This window comes from Ceratotherium simum, chromosome 10, assembly GCF_057802395.1.
Source record: "Ceratotherium simum simum isolate JZ-2026a chromosome 10, ASM5780239v1, whole genome shotgun sequence".
NCBI classification, from domain to species: Eukaryota; Metazoa; Chordata; class Mammalia; order Perissodactyla; family Rhinocerotidae; genus Ceratotherium; species Ceratotherium simum.
This window is the reverse complement of record NC_141909.1, coordinates 4,327,737-4,351,229: the sequence shown is the minus strand read 5'-3', so window position 1 is coordinate 4,351,229 and position 23,493 is coordinate 4,327,737. Positions and strand designations below refer to the sequence as shown.

General features: G+C 40.5%; 1 protein-coding gene across 2 annotated transcripts in view; it reads left to right on the top strand.

The window, feature by feature from the left end:
- MYO16 (myosin XVI) overlaps nt 1-23,493 on the top strand; it is a 550,785-nt gene that overhangs the window by 427,011 nt on the left and 100,281 nt on the right. For both annotated transcript variants that reach the window (XM_087435860.1, XM_087435859.1), the window contains exon 28: nt 13,116-13,218. In XM_087435860.1, coding sequence (XP_087291986.1) covers nt 13,116-13,218 — 103 coding nt within the window. The remainder of the gene's footprint in view (nt 1-13,115; nt 13,219-23,493) is intronic.

Sequence of the window (23,493 nt, the reverse complement as noted above, 5' to 3'; positions counted from 1 at the left end):
GTCTGTAATGGAGACTGAGAAGCCGTGAGACAGGTGAGAGGGAAACATGAAGAATGGGACAGCAACCAGGGAGAAGGCTGTTCAAGGAGGGATGAGTCAATGGTTTCATTTGCTACAGAAGCATCAAGTTATATGAAAACACAAACACGTGGCAGGAGGAAAAGCCATGAAATGTAGTTATTGGATTTGACACATAAAGTGTTGTTAACTATCATGACGTGATGTTTGATAAAGTTGTGTGCACAAAAAACAAAAACTGGATTGCAGAAGTTGAAGGGTATATTGGATTAGGTTATTGCTAGAATGCTAAGTTATCCCTTACTAATTCTCGATTTCCACATCATATTATGGTAAAATATAATTTTCAAAAAAGTAAAATCATGACTATCATACAAATATATTATGAATACATATCAAAGATTTTATTCAGCTCTTTATGAAAAGAGGAAACTAATAAGGTGTTAAAACTAGTTCAAATGAAAATTTGATTTGCAGAGATTTATATTCTCTACTGACAAAATTTATTTGCACCGCCATGACAAACATCATTGGTGTTGCTTTGGCTAGGAATCATCTGCATTGTTCGCAGTTTTCTACCGCTTAAGTTCTCTTCCTACAGGGCTGTAAAATAGCTTAGTCAAAGTAATCAAAGATCACACCTCTATCGAAGTAGGTAATCCCCAAGGGTCCGCCAGACAATGTTCAACATTCTGTTGAAAGGACGTGCAAAGGCAAGATGATGTCTTGTTCACCACTGCTTCCAGTACCAAGCAGAGTGTTGTACATGTGTTAATCTTAATGGGTGATTATCAAATGAAGTCATGTGAGAGCTAGAAACAATAAACAGGAACCAGAACTTTGAAGTGTGTGCTCTGTCAAAGGTGTATGGTGTGTTAATGGACATTAAGAGAAAGAGCATTTTGCATATTATTTATTCCTTTAGGATTCTAGTTAATGTCAATTTTAATGATGACTTTCTTTTAATTAAAACTTTCATTAGAGATATTAGTACCTATCAGTGAGTGATAATATACTTAGTAAATTTCCAACATATTTCAAATATCATGCTTCTTTTCTCATTTGCACCTGTACAGACAATATTTTCAAATAGCGACAATAAGAAATCAATATTTTGGGGCTGATCTGGTGGCGTAGTGGTTGAGTTCACACTCTCCTTTCCTGGTGGCCCGGAGGTCGTGGGTTCAAATCCTGGGCGTGGACTTACACACGGATCATCAAGCCACACTGTGGCATGTGTCCCACGTAAATTAGAGGAAGATAGGCACGGATGTTAGCCCAGGGCCAATCTTCCTCAGCAAAAGAGGAGGATTGGCAACAGGTGTTAGCTCAGGGCTAATCTTCCCCCCCCAAAAAAATAAAATGCACACAAAGAAATCAATATTTGGTAGGACGATTAGGTGCATGTGTTATTTTCCCTCTTAATATAAGTGTAGTGGATTCTAATTCTTTTTTTTTTTTTTTTTGTGAGGAGGACTAGCCCTGAGCTAACATCCTATGCCAATCCTCCCCTTTTATTTTTCTTGAGGAACAGTGGCCCTGAGCTAACATCCATGCCCATCTTCCTCTACTTTATATGGGACGCTGCCACAGCATGGCTTACCAAGTGGTACATCGGTGCGCGCCCAGGATCCGAACCTTCGAACCCCCGGCCGCCGAAGTGGAGCACGTGCACTTAACTGCTTGCACCACCGGGCCAGCCCCAGATTCTAATTCTTAATGTTAATTATCCCTCGCTATTATCAAAGCATCTCTGTTATATTCCTCAAAAGTAATGTATCTATATTTAACGTGTTTCATTGAAGAAAAATAGAAATTTCATTCTTTACATTAAATTTTTCATTAAGATAATATGTTCTTAAAATGTCCATGTTTCTTGCATTTCTTGGCTCGGATGACATAATTCAGTTAAGTGATGTTAGAATTCACTACTGCTAATGTTTAACGACTCACCACACAAATGTCCATTTTGTCTTTATAAGTAATGACTGACTGTATTTTAAAATTAATACTTCCCATGTGGTATTTATGTATAATGGACTATTTTTTTTTTTTATTTTTTCCCCCAAAGCCCCAGCAGATAGTTGTATGTCATAGCTGCACATCCTTCTAGTTGCTGTATGTGGGACGCGGCCTCAGCATGGCCGGAGAAGCGGTGAGTCGGTGCACGCCCGGGATCCGAACCCGGGGCGCCAGCAGCGGAGCGCGTGCACTTAACCGCTAAGCCACCGGGCCGGCCCTATAATGGACTATTATTCAGCCTTAAAAATGAAGGAAATTCTGCCATTTGTGACAACTTGGATAAATCTGGAGGGCCTCATGTTAAGTGAAATAAGCCAGACAGAGAAAGACAAATACTGCATGATCGCACTTATATGTAGAATCTTGATCTAAAATAATCAAACTCATAGAAGCAGAGAATGGAATGGGGGTTACCAGGGCCTGGGTGGAATGGGAAATGGGGAGGTGAAAGTCAAAGGGTACAAAGTTTCAGTTCTGCAAGAAAAGTAAGTTCTGGAGATCTGCTATACAGCCTAGTGCCTATAGCTAACAATAGTGTATTGTAATCTTAAAAATTTGATAAAAGGGTACGTCTTATGTTAAGTGTTCTTATCACAAAAAAATAAACAAAAATAAAGAGAGCAGGAGGAAGCTTTTAGAGGTGATAGTTACATTTATGGCATTGATTGTGGTGATGGTTTCACAGATGTATACTTATTTCTGAAGGCATCTAGTTCAATACATTAAATATGTACAGCTTTTTGTTTGTCAATTATACCTTAATAAAGTGTTTTTTTAAAAAAATAATTAATACTTTCCAAAATTAAAAAACATAATTAGGTTCAGATGCCAAACCCTAAGTCTTGATTCAACCCTTGTCCCACACTTTCAAACATAGACGTGCAAAAGAAAGTTTCATTCCTGTGAAATAGTATGATCCAGGTCCGGTACCAGCCTGTTCCTTTGGAGGTCACAGTAATTTCATTCTCAACTTTGTCGTGATTTGCTAACCAGTTGTAATGACAATGATATTCTGAATGGCAGATTCACATGGTGGTAAGTGACTTAATTCAATATCTGAAATAGACATAAACTTGTTGAAATAATAAAAAAAACTGGCATTAGCCACCAATCTCCATAAAACTTTTTAGTTGTTTCCAAGGAGAAGAATTTCCTTCTCTATTTAACAGAGAGAAAAAACACTAATAAAAAATATTTCTAACAAATAAATTGATCTGCCTTGGTTTCCTGTCCCTACTCTAAGATAGGAGGTCAGACTGACCCTGGTGACTATTTGGTTAAGGAGCAAATTGCTTTAGGAATGGGATAATTTTACTTAAACCGCATAGCTTGAAGAAGTCTCTTATTTAGGCCAAACAACAAATGAACATCTGTTCTTTTCAGTTTAGCTAAACAAGCTCTTCTTGTACCTGATAAATAGAGGCTGTGGCTCAGCCAGTATATTCTGCAAAGCATGGAGGAGGAAGGACGAGAGCACATCAGTTTGAACATACGCACTGATTGCGCTCAGCATCCTCCTGGGCGTGTGTAACGAGATCAGAAAGCAGCAGGATTGGCTCCTTTGCCTGAGACTTTTATTTCAGCCCCATCACGTATTCAGTTCCTCAAGAGGGCACAGTTTTAAATGTCCCCTATGGTAGATGGCTCTGGAGTGCTCTGCATGCACAGAGGGAGTTTCTGTGTAGAAAAATATCCTAGGGCTGAATTAGAAGCCAGTACAAACCTGGCTAAAATAAATGGTACGTGTTGCAAAGGCCACTCAGGACATGGAACTTGGCATATTTCATGCTGGGACGTTTCTAATTTAGTGTTTCACTTTCATCCATTTATTGAATAAATAGAATGTTGTTACATTGCACAATTAAAATGAAATGTTGGGATGGGCTTTAAGAGAACTTGAGAGCATTGTCATGTAAATTCTTAGCAGATGCTCTGAATTCATTTTTTATCTGCATGGTGGTACTGGCTAATCCCAGGAGCTGAGGTATAATTTAGCATTCTTTCTTATTATTCAGCTCCCATATTGTCTGGGATGAGAGCCCCCTGGCTTAATTACACGAAGTGCATGAATGAATGCCATAGGATTAAGGCTGCATCTCCAGGCGGTCTGCTTTGCCATGGGCTTAGAAATGAGAGGCTTTCAAGGAAGTGGCTGTGGTGAAAGTGGACGAATTTCGGATGTGGTCATTCATACCCCCCACCTTCGCTGTGCTGGCCGAAAACACCACACCTCCAGTGGAACTCACACAGTGAAAGCTGAAAAATCATCCTGGGGATTTTAGATGGAGGGCAAGGGGTTCCGTGAAGCACTCTCAGCTGGCCCAGTAATTACTCAGGAATTCTGGAATTCCCTTTACTCCTCCATGTTAGTTCCTTTCTCTTCCTCTGGGTCTCTACCAGGGGTGGTGTAAAAGTCAGACATGGAGTTTCAATTTTGGATTCTATGTTTTAGAGTCTTAATAGATAAATGCCTAATAAATACAGCTGTGATGGCATTAAAACAATAACATAATAAGGTATTAAAATAATAGTAACAAAAGCAACAACCACCACTGCAATAAGAGAGAGAGAAAATAACCTTGATTTAGAAGATGGAATTTAAGGGAATAGCATGGCGTCGCTCTTTCCATTTCCTGTCTTATTAATATTCCTCATTTATATGTGGTTCTGGATGATGGTTTCCTTTATCCTTTCAAGCTCAAAAACAAATGTCTGTTTTTATCCCCATATTAATTTAGTAGAAGCCATTTTAGTCTCAGAATCTACTGCCTGGATTAAGATTCTAGCTCTACTATAAGCTAACTCTGAAGTTATCACCTAACTTCCTTAAATGTCATTCTGTGGTTGTTGTGAGCGTTCAGGGATGATATGGAGTAACATTAACATGACATCATACCTGGAATTTACAGGCACTTTAGAAATCTTCCTGGTTTTTCTTCCTTCCTTCTTCCTTCCCTCTCTCCCTCTCTCCCTTTCATCTTCTCTGCTTCATTTTCAACTCTAGAGAATTGCACATAGATGTTAGGGATGTCATTAACTATGCCCGTCACTGAGCCCCCAACAGAACCTGCGTGGGGCTATGGAGGGATGTCACGGGGGCAGCTCTTCTGTCACTGTCTGCCTTGTTCATCCCAAGGATTTCACTCCTAGGGGCTCTTAACCAGGAAGTACATGGGAATGTGACATGCCACAGTGTCTTTGAATGCTGTTCCCATGTTTCTAAAGATGGCAGCAGCCTATTCTCCATAATTTGGAAAGAGAAGAGAAATCAGTCTTGACCAGCGGCACAAGCAGTAGGCCTGCAATTGTCACAGTATTGATGTAAAGACTTCTTTTTCCCTTAACAGAGCTACATGGAGACCCTGATGAGCACTGATTGGCCGAATATTAGTTCCAATAGATGTAAAAATAAACTCAAGACCAAATTCTAGGCCTGAACACTCCAGGAGACCCAAAAGCCACTGCAAAGTATAGCTAATGCCCCCTTCCTGTAAATATACAGGAAGAGGTGGTGGAGATAAGGGAACACACCAGGGTGTGTTCCAGTGGTTTCAGGCTGAGGAGCTCCAGGCAGAGGGCACAGCAGGTGCAAAGAAATGTGAGAAGATCAGAAGTGGTTTGATTGGCTTGATGCAGAGGACCTGTAGGAAGCTGGTAGAAGACAGAACAGTGGGCAGGTACACAGGATAAAGGTTCCATGTGGTACGCTGAGCAGTGCGGGTTATTCCGCTGTGTGGGCATGGGGAGGTTGTGTGGTAGCAGAGCCAATGCACTAGAGGACAGACAGTTCAGGTGGCGAAAGCTGGAGAAACCTGCGATGGTGGATGGGATTTTTAAGCCCTAAAAGTCACGGAAGAAGAGAAAGAATGTGCGCACTTAGAGAACGCAATAGATTTTTGTGTGAACTAGAAGATTTTTGACAAATTTATCTCTTTGCTTTCACGTCTTTTTCTTTAAAAAAAAAAAAGTGCTCCTCTTTAGTTGAAAAGCTCTTCTGCAAATCCTCTCTCTGTGTCTCATTTCTCCTTCTTATCCTCCCCCACTCTCTATGTGGAAATAGATTTTATTCCTCTCTCAAGCCCACTTATGCTCCTTTTCTTCGTACTTCTCACTATTTTCATGATGTATGTCAGTCCCGTTGCTAGGCAGCTGTTACGATCAACCCACCACTCAGCATTCTGAATGCTGGAAATTAGCCCCAAATAGCTAGAAAATCACCCTTCTGCACCTGCACTGTGGTTACTGTGAGATCATGAATATGATGAGCAAAATGAAAAATCCAGGCAAGTTCATAGAACGAGTAAAATGCATCCCTATTTAACCATGGCCAGACAGCTCCGTCGGTGACGTACATGCCAGGTAGAGAAGCCATGCGGTGCCCTGGGAGAAAATATCAAGGAAATGGTTATAGAAGAAACTGCATCCTCATCCTATTGGAGCTACAAAGCAATGAACAAAATAATCTGGAAAAAAATGGAAATACACAAAAATAAGCATGAATAGAATGCAGGGTTTGTATATTTCTACAAATGTTGCCTGGAAGCTCTGTCGCTTCTTCCTTGCCTCTGAAAAACAAAACACCCAAAAAACTTTCTTGATTCTGTCTCACCCACAAGCCTTTGACTTTTTCCTTTACTTACGTCGTGAACCACCAGAGCCCAGCACTTGTGCCTCTCCGCCCTCTGCCAATGTCTTGATGCCCTGGTAACCTGGTTTCTTCTGGGTCTCTGGCATAGCCCTTGGTTCCCCAACCACCAATCCAGCAGCCCCTTCTCAATGTTGACATGCTTTAACTTCTCGGCAACGTTTAGCACTGCTGACCACCTTTCAAACTCTGTCTTCCCTCGGCTGCTCCGAAATTGCGCAGGCGCAGTCCCGATCCTCTGTCCTGGTCCTCCTTCCTCCGCCCTCCCAGCCTGTCTTTCTCCATCAGTCCTCCAACAGAGAGCTCCCGCCACATCCTGTTTTCCTCTTGCTGTGGATTATCCACTCCCTCCTGAGGGATGAGGAGGTTAATGGTTCTCCCCAAAAATTATTTTGTTGTTCTCAACCAGGTAATCAAAATTGTCCATAATAAGAGAAATTTCATAAGGTCTTGCAATAAGAAAATCATATCTTTTCTGAGATCTAATTTTGGCCAAAAAAAAGTCATGCTTTATATATGAGTATATGCGGTGAAATTAGAACACATCTTGGTAAGCTACGCATTTTTTTGCAGCATACCTCACTCATAATATGTGCTCAATAGATATTTGTTGAATAGAATTAAATTTTAAGGGATTTCGGGACTGAAACTTTCACAACAGAATTTTCTTTGAGAATGAAGAGGTGAAGTCAATATTCAGCAAACAAACAATTCCAGAGAAACTGCATCTGAGTTTTGTCTTTTTTTTTAAATATTAGCTTGACATATATAACTGTCTTTTTCTAAGGAAATGATTCTACTATTTCATGGTAGTCTTCTGAAAGTAGTTAATTGAGTCATTACTATGTTTAACCTGAATTATATGGTCACTGCATAAGCTCTTTTACAAGCAATAGGATGTAAAGTTCTCCTTAAAACTAGGAGGAACAATCACTTTTGAAAAGAGAAATATTTATTTCATCCCTTTCCTTAGGTTTTACTTTACATTTCTCAATTGTTAGCTTTTCTCTTCTTCTTCTACTTCACTCTATCACTCTTAAAATATAGAGACCCCGGGGCCGGCCAGGTGGCACAGCAGTTAGGTGCGTACGCTCCACTTTGGCGGCCCGGGGTTCGCAGGCCCAGATCCCGGGCACACACCGACACACCACTTGTCAAGCTGTGCTGTGGCGGCATCCCATATAAGGTGGAGGAGGATAGGCATGGATGTTAGCCCAGGGCTGGTCTTCCTCAGCAAAAAGAGGAGGATTGGCATCGGATGTTAGCTCAAGGCTGATCTTCCTCACAAAAAAAAAAAAAAAAAAAGGAGAGAGAGTATAGAGACCCCAAAATGAATACAACCTTTGATGTGGTTCTTTCACTTATAATTTTGTAAGGTATCGTGATGTCTGCTGTTATTTTTGTGTCATTGTACTCCCGATGCTGTGAGTGTAATGAGGAGAGTTTTTGTATTTGAATCTTTGATGTAGAGAAAGTACTTAATGAACAGTGTGCATCTTAAAGAATTTTTCAGTAACTGTGATAGAAACCCCACATTTATATATTGGCAATTTAAGCTGCAGACTGGCAAGAAGAAGGGGAAGTGGAAAGCCATCAGAGACACATTCACAGGAAAAGTGAGGCAAATGGAGCATCTAACGCAGCTTTAGGTTTAACCCCGAGAGAGCACTGAATATTCAGCACCGTAATGGAAATAGACCCCCCTTCCTAAATGGTAGGTACTGTGGTATCCAGTCAGGCAGAAGGTCATGGCAGAGAAGAAACTGACCACAGCTGAGTCATTGGCAACCGGGAGGCAGTAAGTCTGGTTTGGGGGCATCAGCGACATGTACTCGATACCTCCTTCAGGAGCGCCACCTGCATTTCTCCTTTTTGCTTCTCTGCGGGTGCACTGACTATTTCCCTTCTGTTTGTGCAGTGTTAGTCTGGGAAATAACTACTCTTCCCGGTCTACTCCATCTCAGTAAATGTCAGCTTCATCCTCAGTCTCTTAGGTTAAAAACCATGGAGTCGTCATCTCTTCCCTTCACATTCACGTCAATCCATCAGAAAATCCTGTTGGGTCTACCCTGTTGGGTCTACCTCCAAATATGGACAGAGTTCAACGAATTCCTATCACTTCCATTGCTCGGTCCTGGGCTGTCGGAGGAGCCTCCAGAGAGTCTCTCTGGCTTGTTCCGCTACTGCCCGCTCTCAACCTAGCAACTCTTGCCCCCAGGACTCTCAGAGTCAAAGCCAAAGTCCTTGGAGTCACCTGCATGATCCACCCCCTTACCCTGTTGTGCTTAGCTGTGTGAATCCATCTCCTCCACCTTTCCTCTCACCTGCTCTGCTCCTGCCACACTCCCCTCCTTGATATTCCTCAAACAGGCATGCACCCCCCCCCCCACTCAGGGCTTCTGGACCTGCTGTTCCCTCCACTTGGATTCCTGTTCCCCAGAGGTTGCCACTACTTCCTTCCTCGCCATCAGCTATTGCTCACAGTGAAACCTTTCCTGCTTTGTTTTTCTCTATCTCTTGTCATATCTGACATCCTTCCTCATTTACACTTTGGTCTCTCTATCCCCATCATAGAATATAAGAATTTCACCTGTTTTGTTCCCTGCTGCATTGCCGGTACATATTTTGTGCTCAGTCAATATTCCTTAGTCAGTATCAGTTGATGGATTGAATGAGTCCAAATAAATAAGCCACAGGACTCCAATTCTGGACATGGAACTAGATCCCATTCATTCCCTCATGTCAAACCAGGATGAGATGAGAGTGGGTTAGCTGTAAGAGTGAACATTTACTTCTTACAGTCGGTTGGTTTATCTCAGATGCAGGGCAGGTGTCAGCCTGAATATAGGGATCTTCAGTGGATCCAGGAGACCTGGTCTTGGACAACAGAGGCTGGGAGGGTATGGAGAATGAGAGGTGAGAAGTCCCATTCTCAGTCACACCTGTGCTCAGGACCCGTGTACTGCTCCAGGCTCATTATTACCATTTGGTCTCAGATTGAAGTTTCTGTGGGATCGTGTTTTAGTGCAGTGATAGACCAGGGACACCACCTATAGGTGACACTCACATTCCAAAAGACAAGATGTTTTTAATTACACTAAAATAGAGTACCTCACCCTGTCTAAGCTGACGTTTTTGTCTTTTCGGTTGAAATGTCAGAATTATACCATTTTAGGTGTCGAAAGAACAATATAAAATGAGAAAAACACCAAGTGTAAGATTTTTGTTCTGACTTGTTAATACTGTATTCAGATATGTGAATTATGTCAATTCAATTCGCCATGATAATTAACAAGGTTCCAGAATGAGACAATTATAAGAGAATAAAAAGATAATTTGAGTGATTTCACTTCATCGTGTGACTCTGGCTAAGTGGTAGAACGGCATTGATTTCCCCAGTGCTTGAATGAGTCTGTTTCATTAGGAGTTCTAGTTCGCTGGTAAAGAGAGGCCCAGTCACCCAAAGGTCAGAGAACCAGGACTTCTCTCTGCATGTCTGATTTGCTGATGTTTTACCTTTTCAGTCTTTCGTGTTCAATCTCTTCCTTTTCCATTGTGCGACCATTGGGGGAGGGGGCTTTTTAGTTCCATAGCGATGGTGATGGAGAGATTGCCTCTGGTGTCTGATTGCCCTGGGTTCAAATTTCAGCTCAGCCACGTTTACCATCTGTATGAGTGGCCCAGGGCTGCCCTAACAAAGTACCACAAACCAAGACGCTCAAAACAACAGAAATTTACTCTCTCACAGTTCAGGAGGCCAGAAGTTCAAAATCAAGGTGTCAGCAGGGCCATGCCCCTCTGAGACTGGTGGAATCCTTCTTTGCCTCTTTCTAGCTTCTGATGGTACCCCGCAATCCTTGCTGTTCCTTCCTTTACAGCCACATCTCTCTACTCTCTGTCTCTGTTGTCGCCTGACATTTTTTTGAGTGTCTCTGTCTTCATATGGCATTATCCTCTTCAAATAAGGACACCAGTCGTACTGGATTAGGGCCCACTCTGATGACCTCATCCGAACTGCATTACATCTGCAAAGACCCTATTTCCAAATGAGGTCACATTCACTTTTCTTTTGAGGGGACACAATTCAACCCATAACACCATCTGTGTGGACTTGAACAAGTGACTTAGTTTCTGTGACCATCCGGTTTTTCACTATTAAAAGAAGATTATCATACAGACCTCCTACATCTGTGAGGAGCCTAGGAAGCGACATCTGAAACATTCCTGCTCTCATTCAATGCTCGAGAAATGTTACTTCTCATCCCCCTAGCCCAATTTCCTGGCCTCCCACCGTTTATTTGTACTTGCTCCATACAAAGGCAATCCAGCAGACTCCATGGAACATGCAAAGTTGACTCCATGCCCTGGGGAAGCTCACACACTTTGAGGACAGATAGGAAGTAAACTAGTATTTATGATACAACATAGAATTTGTGTCACATCTAGAGAAACACAAACATGCAGTACTGAGAGAGGGGAGAATTACCTGCTGAGTGGCTTGCCAAGGGCCTCATGGCAAATTTGCTGCAAAGTTGGAACCTGAAGCTGTGTTTGGATCCCTAATCCAGGTCCTTTCCTATTCGAAGACATTGTACAGTTTGCCACCTTTGAACCACTCAAACATTATAAAACATAATCCCTGTTTGCTCACCGATGCACTGAGGCCATGCACCAGCATCTTTTGGGGATGCCCATAACCTTTTAGGCAGTCCACCCCACTGCCCCCTGCACACTTTACTCCCAGTTCCTGACCCTCCACACACACATACTCCATTACACCCATTTGGTCTGCGCTGTTCTACCCTGGAAATACCTTTTTTTTTACTGCAGCAACTACAATATGACCAGTAAAAACAAATAGATACCAACTTGTGCCTGCTGGGTAGGAAATCACAATCTTGCCTCTTATAACCAAGAGTGAAATCACTGAATACTTCAGTCACCATAGATCATTTCAGTCCATTCGGTGTGATCAAAATGATGAGCAAGATTTTTCATATCCTCGCCTCCGGCACTACAATTTCATGTTCAGTCTCTGTTACTTGCTATTTTTACACCCTCCTGTACCCTGAGTTTGATACGTGAGCAAAAATCTATATATGAGAAGGAAGGGTTGTTGCTGATGCTGATGTATTTATTTTGTCTGACTCATGGCTAGCAAGATTATGACAGCTCTCAATCCAGGAAAAATAATATGCTAAATTTTCAGTGACAATGCTAAGGATTTAAGAAAGGAAATAAATGTCTGCTACTGAAAAAGTCAACAAGGTATATTTTCTCAGTCTATGTTATTCGCCCACAGTTACTGCTGCATTGGCCCACGTGCCGGGCACCACATTTCTCTGCAGCACTTGCAGAAATAAAGAAGTGTGTGTAAATCCGGTGTGGCTGTCAGTGGGACATGTCCAGTACTCTCAGTGGTTGCTCGGAGGGAGGGTGGAAAATAAAGATGTGCAGGCAATGCACTTCCTTCCTTCATTGCCCTAAGTAAACAAGGAATTCATTTTAGAAGGTGCCAAATGTGCTGCAACAAACTTTAGATGAAAAGCTAAGATATTTTACAGGAAACTTAGGTGATTTAACTTTTGATGTTGAGTTCCCAGAGCAGCCCAACGTGAGAACCGTAAACACACAATGCAACCAGACAGAGCTGCATAGACCTTTGCTGTTTCCTTCTTTTACTCCTTTCTCTCCCCCTCCTCCTCCTCTTTCTTCTCCTTCTAATGCGGTTTTGCTTATATGTCAGGTTAAATACATAAGTGTAAAGGGAAATTTGACGCAGATTTTTTAAAATGAGTGATGTAATTTTGAAAGGCATGTTTTAAAAATCCATAGGAAACCATTATGTTGCCATGAATATCAGCTAGGGAATGGAAGTTAATTATTCAGAGAAATTTTCCAAAAAAGTAAAATTTCCTTCTAGAAGATTTAAAATACTCAATGTCTAATATATGAGGAGGAAGCTGCTCTGCCTCCACTTGAGCAAAACTTATGGATATTTTTATATTTGTTATAGATTCTAACTCATCTAGATTCACTCTCACATGGTAATAAAGAATGCTGTAATTTGTTAAAAGGTGTATTTTTAAGAGCATTCTAAGTATTTAAATGTAAACTAATAGATTTTCTTTCTCTTCAAAGTTTCTTTTGATAAACGGTTTGCATCACACCATGACAGTGTTAAACATACGTTAAAGGATTGAAAAATATATTTGACTCATTTTTAAAATAATTTCTCCTGTACAAGATAATGGTTGTTTCACAGTTGTACAATGTTAAATGCACAATGGATGGAGATTTGGTGACTCGCGGGATAAAGTGAGACTGGAGGAAAATTTAAGAAACAGTGTAAAAAAGATGACCTTGTGGACTATAATCATTTGCTTGACAAATTCAGTCATGGCTTCTGTGTCCCTGCTGCTTTTCACAGGTATAAACCACTGGCCGATACACTCCGGGGTGAGAAGAAGAAACTGTCTGCCGAGGAGAAATGTCGACTTGTCCTCCAGCAGTGTAAATTACAAGGCTGGCAGGTTAGTGACCTACGGGCTACGAACAGACCGGGTTAGGATTTTAGGTAAGTGGCTGAGTCATTGTGGGGAGCCGCCAGTCTCCCTGGCAAAAACAGATTGCTTTGATGTGTTTGGCAGGGTGAGACACTGAGTGTTCTCCCTGGAAACACATCAGTCTTTCTAATTTACTGGCTTTAGGAGCGTACAGCTAACAGGTGAGGGAAGCCATGGCTCCTTTCACGGTGCTGACGAAAATCCTGAAGGGGCATTCAGTTTTCCCATGTCTCAGATTCAACTTTGTCATAAAGCTTTTTGAAGTATCTGAAAGGTAGCTGATGTCAGAGAAACCAAAATATGAGGACTGAGCGTTGATTTCTTGGCTCCTAGCTAGATCGCACACGTGTTCCCAGACTAGGACTTCCCGGGCCCGCCACGTCTTGTTTAGGCCCCTTTTTCTGTTTCTCTTTTGCTTCTCTCCTACCACACACTGAAAATGTCACTGTGCTTTCAACCTCATTCAATGGCAAAAGCTTCATAATTGGAAACGTTGAATTACGTTCTGTGATCTTCTTGGTTAGCAGAGTCCAGGGACCCACCCGAGGGATAGCGGGACTTCCAGAAGGAAGAAGTAACACAAGACAAATCACAAGGGAGATAAATGCTCCCCACAAACAGTGGGGCGCAGTTGTGGATTTTGTTTATTACCTCAAACAACATCAGAACGCCCTCTGAGACTAGTGTTAGGAAGAGGAGATTTGAAACTTAAAAGAATTGAGAAGGTAATCTTGGAACAATAATGAGAAACAATGAAGTCCACAACACCAGGAATTATTGGAAGTGTCTACCTATAAAACAACCAAAAGGCAGCAAAGAGCATGGTGGCTTATAGCTTTGGCAAGACAGAATAATTACTGGAAAGCAGACGTGAATCTTATTTTAAAAAATGATAGGGAGAACATCTGTAAGTGAAAATGTATGACAATTGGAGAGGCCAAAAACAAGGGCTTCACGTCAGAAATGACACAAACAGAATGTTCAGAATTGCTGAATCTGTCTGAAAGTGGCCCAATCTAGATGACACAGGTAGAGAATACTGGATTGACACTAGCTCGCTCATCCTTTTTGACAGAGAACTAAAAACGTAGAATTTCAGCATTGATGAGTAATGATTTAATTGTCTGTGCCACCCAATCTCTTTCTTTATTATCTTTTCCCCCTTTTCTTTCTTTTTTTTTCTTTAACTAATAATGGAGTTGAACTTTAAGTAACAGTCTGAAGGAGGAGGCTCCCACAGTCTGTGTGGTCATGGATGCACATCCGTGCTGAAAGATTGGATAAAAAAAGAAGGAAGAAGGAGGAATTACTAACTCAGAATGATGTCAGCTAACCACTCTCGGTCAGTGACATAAGATGTAGGTTCACGTATAGAACTGTTAATCGAGCTTGTAGGTAACCGAAGTCATTTCTAATGAATCATTGCTGGAATTTTCAAGTAAATATTTGGATAGTAGTGGTTCATGAATACGTAACACTAAGATTTTCTTGTATTTTTTCCTTTAAAGAATACTCAGATGAGAATAATTTTTCTATTAATGTTGAGAAAGAAGCTTGAGTTGTAGGAAAAAAGTGAGAGAATCTGGAATAATTCTTCCACTAAGAAAGTGCCTGGCAGCAACCACAATACCTGACCAGCTGTCAGTCCTCCGAGACACCTGGGTAGAGTATGGGGTCGAACGTGGGAGGTGGCTGGGAGACAAGCTGGTGCCCACTGGCCGTCATTCCTTCCCCATTTCTGTGCGTGCTAGGTAACCTGAAATTGCAACTGAAGGTGGTTTTAAATTGAAACACACATTGAGACTTTTTGAAAAAGTGCATCAAAATAAAAAATGGGACAGGACTACTATTTCATTGCACTAAGTCCATTTGCCCTCATGTTTTCACTCCCCAAAGGAGGCTGAAAATATGAGACCAAAAAGAGAAATTCATTCATTCACTGAGCATGTGTGCTTGTGTGTTCCATATCCAGCAGTCTAGGAAAGGCTGCTGTGCTCAGCTTCTCCAAGATGTAACCTTTCGTATACTTTATCCTGTAAGGGAAATCATTGAATTCATAGAAATAAGGCTTACTTATATTTCACTTTATTTTTGCAAGTCAGACAGAAAAAGAATTTTTAAAAAAATCATGTATTCCTGTCCTAGAAAGTTAGACTCTTCAGTTTTAAAAGCACAGCGTTAGTTTGAAATGTGTCGATGGTTACAGGAAGAGTTGCTATTACTCTCTTCTGGGTGTTTAGTCAGGACAAGGATTAAATAGATGTCTGACTGAAGCAACAGTAAGGACCTAGTGGATGGTTATTGTGTCTGTAGCGTGATTCCCAAATTGCTAAGAGTTACGAAGTATGTTTCTATTAAGCAGTCGATGTTCATCCTTTGGCTTTGAATGGTTAGCGTGAATTAATCGTTATTCTTTTCCGTATTTTTAAAAGCAATGCTAGAAGACAGAAGGGATTGGAGTCATCTCTTGCTGTGTGAACGTGCATAGAGTGTTAGCTAGGATATCAGTTCTCTTAACTAAAAATATATTCCTTTTATTGTTGCTCTGATGAGTCTTGGCAATCATGTGAGATTTCTCCCTCTCTCCTTAGCATTAATCAGCCCCTGTGCAGGAAAGCCTTTGAGTCATCAGTGTGGTACTCTAAGTCCATAGTTGCCATACTTTTGTACGCTGTGGCAGTGCTGTGAGTGGTGGGGAACACCCGCATTCCCTGTTTCAGATGAGGGGAGACATTTGATCTTCCCTGCTGTTGTGTTTGTTTACCAATCCAGGCGAGCTATTTATTCTTTATGGAGTTGTGGGTTTGGAGTCCGTATGTGAGGCACTACAACTTTTAATATGTCAGGAATAATGATTTCTCTTGTCTACAGAATGTGTTACAACATTCATAGTTTTTTTTTTTTTTTTTTGCTTTATTCCATTTGAGCCCCATAACAACTCTGCAGAAAAAGGAAAGTAGGCAGGGTGGGCAGTAATGACCTCATTTTAGACATGAGTCAATAGAGTCTTAGAGATCAGCATACTGATCAAAATACTGGCTGCAGTTAATATTTAGTTTCAATAGAAGGCCACTTTGCCGAGACCAGCATCTGGGTCTTGCTGTGCCATGTTCTTTCCACTGCATTTAACTTGATCTATATCTTTTAATGTAAGCATCTAAACTCCTTTTCTTCGGATTACAGAACTTGAAAGGCACAGATTATGCCTCACAGTGGGAGCTTTGATCAAAGGCACTTACATATTCCTTTATTAGTCGGAGCAGATTACTTGTTGTAGTGAGTGTCTTTTTTATGTCTATCATTTACCCGGTAGATGAAGGAAAAGCAAAGCTGACTGCTTCCTGTTGCAGGCCCAGGCCGATGCTCATCAGAATCTTTCTCACCCAAACTGTCAGCCAACTGACCCTTAAATAGCACAGCACCTTTGGTCTCCAGTTCCTAACTGCATCGTGAAAAGAAAGGGAGAAGGAGAAAGGGGAGGGAAGGAAAAGGAAGAGAAGAGGGAGAAAAAGAACTGGAATGGAGTGAAGAAGGGTTTGACTTTCTATAGTGTTGATATGTATCCTAGCTCTGAGAGCTGAGAGCTGGTTTTTACCCGGGTGGAGACAACTCATGGGTGGTGCTGGTTGAGATGCGAGTCGGGGTAATACTCGCTTCACATTCCCCACTTGAGCAAAGGCGGTTTGAGAACAGTCTTACTAAGCTATTTTAGTAAATCCACCCAGTTTGCAGTATGCCAGTCTTTGCTCATATTGGTATTTATTACCATATTGCTCACACTGGTATTTCCTTTGTGATGATGGATGGCTCCTCTCTCTGAATACATAAAGTGGCCCATTCAGTCCATGATTTATTCTTTCGTTATTCTACCTACTGCTTTAAAATACATTCAGATAAAAAGACATAAGTTCCTTGCAGCGAGTGCACACATACAACAACGAGGAGAGTTGAAAACATAATTAACCAACTCCCTCGTGCTCAGAGAATAAATAGTTTGAAATTGTGGGTCCGAAGCTTGCTCCTGGGGACTAGCTCAAAGTGTCTTCGGTGGACATGAGGTTACACTCACTTGACTGAAGTACACATATTTTGCCAAGGGGAGGAGGGAACGGGGGATGAGTATGCTTTTGCTCAATATGCTTTTGCACCATATTTTAAATTTCCAGCACCCCCACCTCCCTGCAGCATTTGCTCCTTCTCTCTGGTTTATTCTTATTCCTTAGCTTGCACATATTCTACAGAGTTGTTGATTATCTCTCCTCCACTAGCATGTGAGCTCCTTCAGAAGGGATTTGCATCTGTCGAGTTTACTGCTGTGTCTCCAACAGAGAGGACAGAGAAACATGCATGGTGGACACTCCGTGTGTATATGCTGGGCCAGTAAATGAGTCTTTGTCAGTAAGAAACCACCAAACCATAGTATATATTTCACATGGGGACATAGACATTTAAGAATCTTTAAGATCTGGAATAATTCACAACAAAAACCTAACAGTGGTAATATCTAGTTAATTGTTTTGAGATGATAGTCAAATGGAATTTTAGCTTATATCTATGTTTAGAAGACAAATGTATTCATACATTACTTCTGTAACTAAAAATGATTTTTAGAATTTGTGACTGCTACATAAATACTTTAAGTAGAATATTATATAAGGTGAAATTAATTATTTTAAGCATTTGTGAAAAAACTGTAAATTACACTGGCTGTTTTTGTCTAAAGCTATTTTGCTTTCAAATAATACTTCACCTATTGTGTATTTTACACCACTAGCCCTTACTTCTCAAAGGAATCTGCAGACTTCTTTCACGTGATTCGAACTGGTAACCACTGGAAGACTCATCCGTGTTGCTATTTGCTTAACGTACTCAGCATTGCTGCTTTGACATAAGGTGGTCTTATGTTGAAGAAAAGTGAAGTAAGATTAGGACGAGGTGGTGGCTGGAAAGGAGTCCCACTTGGTGGTGGTTTCTAGTTTATGTTTGTGAAATAACATATTTAAAAATATGGTGGACTAGTCAGGGCTTTGTCCTTATTTCAAGGCAGAATTTAAGTAAGTTGTTTGAAGAGGAATGGAAGGTTCTTGAGATGATTTGAGTAGACTGTACATGACTAACTTCCATTATTGTTTTCTGTCTCACCAGATATTTTTCTTGATGAAACAAAGAGTCTGTGAATTACTTCGTATGTGGAAAAAAATCCAAATGGTTTGAATTAAGTCATAGTTTGAAAACAAACTAATTAAGCCACTAGTTTTTTGGGTTTTTTTGTTTTTGTTTTTTGTTGCTGAGGAAGATTGGTCCTGGGCTAATATCCGTGCCCATCTTCCTCTACTTTATATGGGATGCTGCCACAGCATGGCTTGATAAGCAGTGTGTAGGTCCATCCCCGGGATCCTAACCTGCGAACCCCAGAACCCCAGGCCGCTGAAGTGGAGCACACAAACTTAACCACTACACCACCGGGCTGGCCCCAAGCCACTAGTTATTAACCTTCTGATATTTGTTTTTTAATTATTCAGGTATTTTATTTATCTAAATATATACATTTTTCATTCAGTCCTAGTTTAAGGTAACTGAAAATAATCCCTCCAGAACTATGAGCATTTAATCAATCTCTTTCTGCCCCGAATTCTTGAAGCTACAGAAAGCGACTGGCAGGTACTTCGGCCCGTGGAACATGCGTGCTTTGCCTTGTTATGTCATTTATGTAAAGTGAAAACTTTTGAAACTAATTCTAAGTGGAAAAATAAATGGTATAATCTGATTTTCACACATTTTATATGAATCAACTGGTTATAGGACGGTTTCTTCTGTGTAGTTATTTGAATGCTATATTCATTTTGGAGCCATCTGGAGGGATGACGAATGGAGACACAAATCTGTCGGAGTCAGTTCCTGCGATGCCAGGGGTGCCGCTTCAGAACACAGGCTCGCAGCGAGCCCAGGAAAGTCAGCGCTGGGGACGGCTGGCCCCACTTAGGAAAGTTTTCACAGCGACAGTTGCATTGCCATTTCTAACAGATTTCTAGAACTTTGGGGTTGGGGGAGCTCAGTGGGCAGGAAGGAGAGTGTCCTGTGAGGACCCTTTGGAGAAGGTGCTCACGATATCTGTTACTGGAAATCGTGGAAGGAGAAATTTAGATTATAACCTTAGAGAGATTTGACATCTCCTCTAACATTTTAAGGATGAGGAGTCAGACATAGGAAGATTTGGGTGACTTATTCACGATTATACAGACAGGATTTAGAAATGAAATTAGAACTTCAACTTCATCTCAACTACCCACATATTTCATGTGGGCATACTCTCCTGTGTGCATGTGCGTGTGACTCACAAAAGACAAACCCCAAATTTTGACGAAATATACTTTTCCTATTTGTGTTTATTCACTAACAAAAAATATTTACAATAATTATTTTCTATATCATCTTCTACCATAATTTTCAAAGAATGGCCTAGATTTCATTGTATGTCTTTGTAAAATATATGGTCTTCGAAGGATTCACTCTTACAGTGCTAAGAATTGCAAGATTAACATTTTTACCATAACATTAAATAAAATCAGCTGGATAAAGGATTTACTATTTCATTAATCTAAAATAGTACAGTAGAGAAAAGATAATAAAAGTAAGAGCAAGAAACTGTTACAGTTTTAAGCACCCTCCACCTTTTTTTACACCTTCTAAGGTAAGACAATTGTATTAGAGCCCTTGGCTCTTATTAGTACAATAAACTAATGGTTTATAACCTTTGTTTTATTACTCAAGGAGCACTTCATAAATCAACTGTAAGTACCAGCCAGAAAATAGCCTATAAAATTCTCATATTGCTTCTCTTTCTCTGGAATTATTAATGTTGAAAATAATAAAAATTAGGGATCTAAGAGTATCTCTTGGTACTATGTGCATTGTAACTGGGAATTACTATATATATGCATATATATTCATTTCCTTTTTTCTCTTGTACTAAACATTTACATACACATATATTTTAACACATTTTTGTCATAAAAGTAGTATTCATTCTTGATGAGAAACTTGAAAAATAAGGAAGATTAAAGAAGAAAATAGATCACCCATAATTGAACTCCCCGGAGAGAATGACTCCAAATGTCTGATGTGTATTCACTCACTCAGTTTTTAAAAATAACATTACAGACATTTGATTCTTGGTCAGTGTGTCTCACTCCCTTTTCACTCTGAACCTCATTGAGGGCAAATATTTCATCCCTTTTTTTCTTATATGTTTTCACACACGTGTGTGTGTGTGTTTCAGTATCACATCCCTGCAGGGTCTGGCACAGAGTAGACACTCTACCCGCGTTTGTTGGATGAATGAATGAACAAACCTCCCACTTGTTGTCACATTTTCTCTTTGGAAATGAAAGTATCCACAGTCAAGCCTTGCTGACATGTGTGATAGTTTCTCCTGTAAAGTAATTTTATATTTTTCCTCTCGGTTTCATTATGCAAAAGGCTTAGTATAATATCTGGCACTTAAAAATTGCTAAGTGAAAACTGGCTATGCCTATTCCTAATCTGACTTTCGTGTCTTAGAAATCAGCCTAATTTCCTGTAACTCCAGGTTGGTTGATTGATGGAGTTAACAAGCATTTATGGAGCCCCTTTATGTCCCTGAAGTTACACAAGGCAGTTGTGATGCGATATTAAGAACTAATGGCACATCCCACTTCCACAGGCCTTACGGTCCAGTGGGAAGAAGCAACAGTCAACTAATAATTACAGGTTAGGATCCTCCCTGGGAGGGAACCAACAGGAACACTAGTTTAGACAGGGCAGTGGTCATGAAGGGCATCTCCAAGACAAACACATGTAGATTGAGATCTGAAGGACAAGAAGGAGCCAGTTATGTGATGGGCAGGGAGGTGGGGTCTGGGGGCAGGAGCAGTGTGTGCCAAGACCCTGAGAGGAAGGCAGCCTGAGGGAACTGATGGGAGCAGGGTGGCTGGAGCCCTGAGAACCTGGTGAGAAGGCGAGATGTGGTGCTGTAGGGCTGTGTTTGTCAACGTTTATTATTTCATTATTGCTCCACTAAGGAGAAAAATTAATGAGAGAATCGCTAAAGAATTTAGTACTGGGGGGCAAAAAAGTGTCTTAGCTATTACAATGGTTGTGGCCCTTCAATGATCAATCCTCCTTGGCAAAATGTGTCTCTTAACAATGACTGAAAAAAGGGTGGTTATGCCTGTGCGTAATCCATTTCCATCTCTTATTTATCAATCTAATTTTCCCCAATTCCTGATTTATTTAGTCATTCAACAAGCCTTTATTAAGCACCATTATATGCCACAAACCTTGTAATAGCTAAAGGTGTTTTTGCTGATCAGGAATCAATTTCACCCTCTGGGGGCAGAATCACCACATTGAGAATGGGTACTGAGAGGCAAGCAGGGGCCAGAGTCAGCAGGACCTGGTGTAAGTCAAAGCTCAACATTCTAGTTTAAGTTCAATGGGAGGCTATCAGTACAGTGGAAAGGAGGTGGAACATGATCTGATTCATGCTTTAAATATGAAAAAATGTATTGTTGAAGAGTAAGAATAGAGCTGGGAAACCAGTTAGCAAACTGATATAGTAGCCCACATGAGACAGAGCCCTGGGAGACGGAACAAAGAGGGTAGCTGAGGCAGTGAAGGGACAGGAGAGAACCTCATGGTGGCCTTTGACAAGTGGGCCTATTAAGTTGTATTGACTTGAAGAGTGGAATCTCCTATAAAACCAACCTATTAGTTTAGGTCAGGACTATGCTCAAGCTCTTATGAACAAGTGTGAATTTGCTGCACAAAATATGTGTGGAACTCTAAAACATGGAAAAGACCCAGTCCTCTAGTTGTTGAAAGCAGAAGATGGTTCACAAAAATAAATGTAGATAAGTCTCAAAGCGAACATGAACACACCACAGAACAAATATTTGGAAAAATTAGGAAAGCTATGTAAGTATTTTTTAGTATCATGAACAGTATAAGATCAGACACCCAGGATGAGGTGCCATTAGTATACCTATTTTTAGAAGTAAAGCAAACATCAAAATACATATCTGGCAGTAAGTTGGCAGATGCTGGTGGTGGAAGGGCCACCAGTGTATGTGTCTGTACACGCCCCAGTAGGTACAATGAGCTGTGATTATGTTTATGCTGCTTTTAATCATTTATAACATACACATTCCATGGGGCAGGTGATTATTATTGACATTATCGAGGCTATTTTATAAAGAAGAGAGAATAAAGGTGCTCCTTAAATGAATACATTGACTTATCCAATGCACTTTCCTCTCTGGTTTTGAGGCCAATCAGCCTTGCTTGGGTTTGGTTTTGGTTTGCTTTTCACAATGTGTCACTTTGAGAGGAAGAGATTTGCTCTTTAAGCACTCTTGACCGTATCGATATGATTTCCATAATGAAATAATATATAGAATCACATAGTGAGTAATTTACTAGTAAGCTCAAAATAGTAGTTTTTATTCATCACTGCTTGCTGTATGGGTCATACTGTTCTAGGTAAGAGTAATGAATTTTTCTTAACCTGTAATTATATGTAATTTGAGCCAAACCACCTTCTTCAAATACCAGAATATGCGGTACTCTGTTAGATCTGTGTGGCTGTAATTATCTCTTCTGTGTTGAAGTTAAACTTCAAGAACAGTCTATTTATAACAAAGAGAACTTGTATTTTAGTATAAATGTACCCTTAGAGGATATTTAAAAGTACATTCAGAGCCAGGCTGAACATTAGAATATTTCTATTTAGTAGTTTTTTAAAACTACCATGAAAATGTAAAATATTGAAATATTAATAATAAAATATACACACACAATAATGATCATCCTTAGAAACTTAATGAAAGAAACAAGCAAATGGGGGAAATATGGGAATTCAGCCTGGAGAAGATAAATTTTAGTTAAATGGTTGTTTTACTGAGCTTCTTGAAAGGACAGACCGCATTCTATTCATCCTTGAGGTCCTAAAGCCTGGCACAGTGCCTGGTATCAGGAAGGCCTTTGGCAAATGTTCGATTTATGAATGGATGGATGGATGGATGGATGGATGGATGGGTAGATGGGTGGGCAGATGAATGACTGATGAGTGAATAGATGGAAAAGACAGCCACATGATAGGATAGATGGATGAATAAATGTGAGACAAGGAAAATCAGGAATGATTTAAGATAGGATGTACCTGAGAGCTATCTGAAAATATATAGAACCAGGAATGAGTGAAGG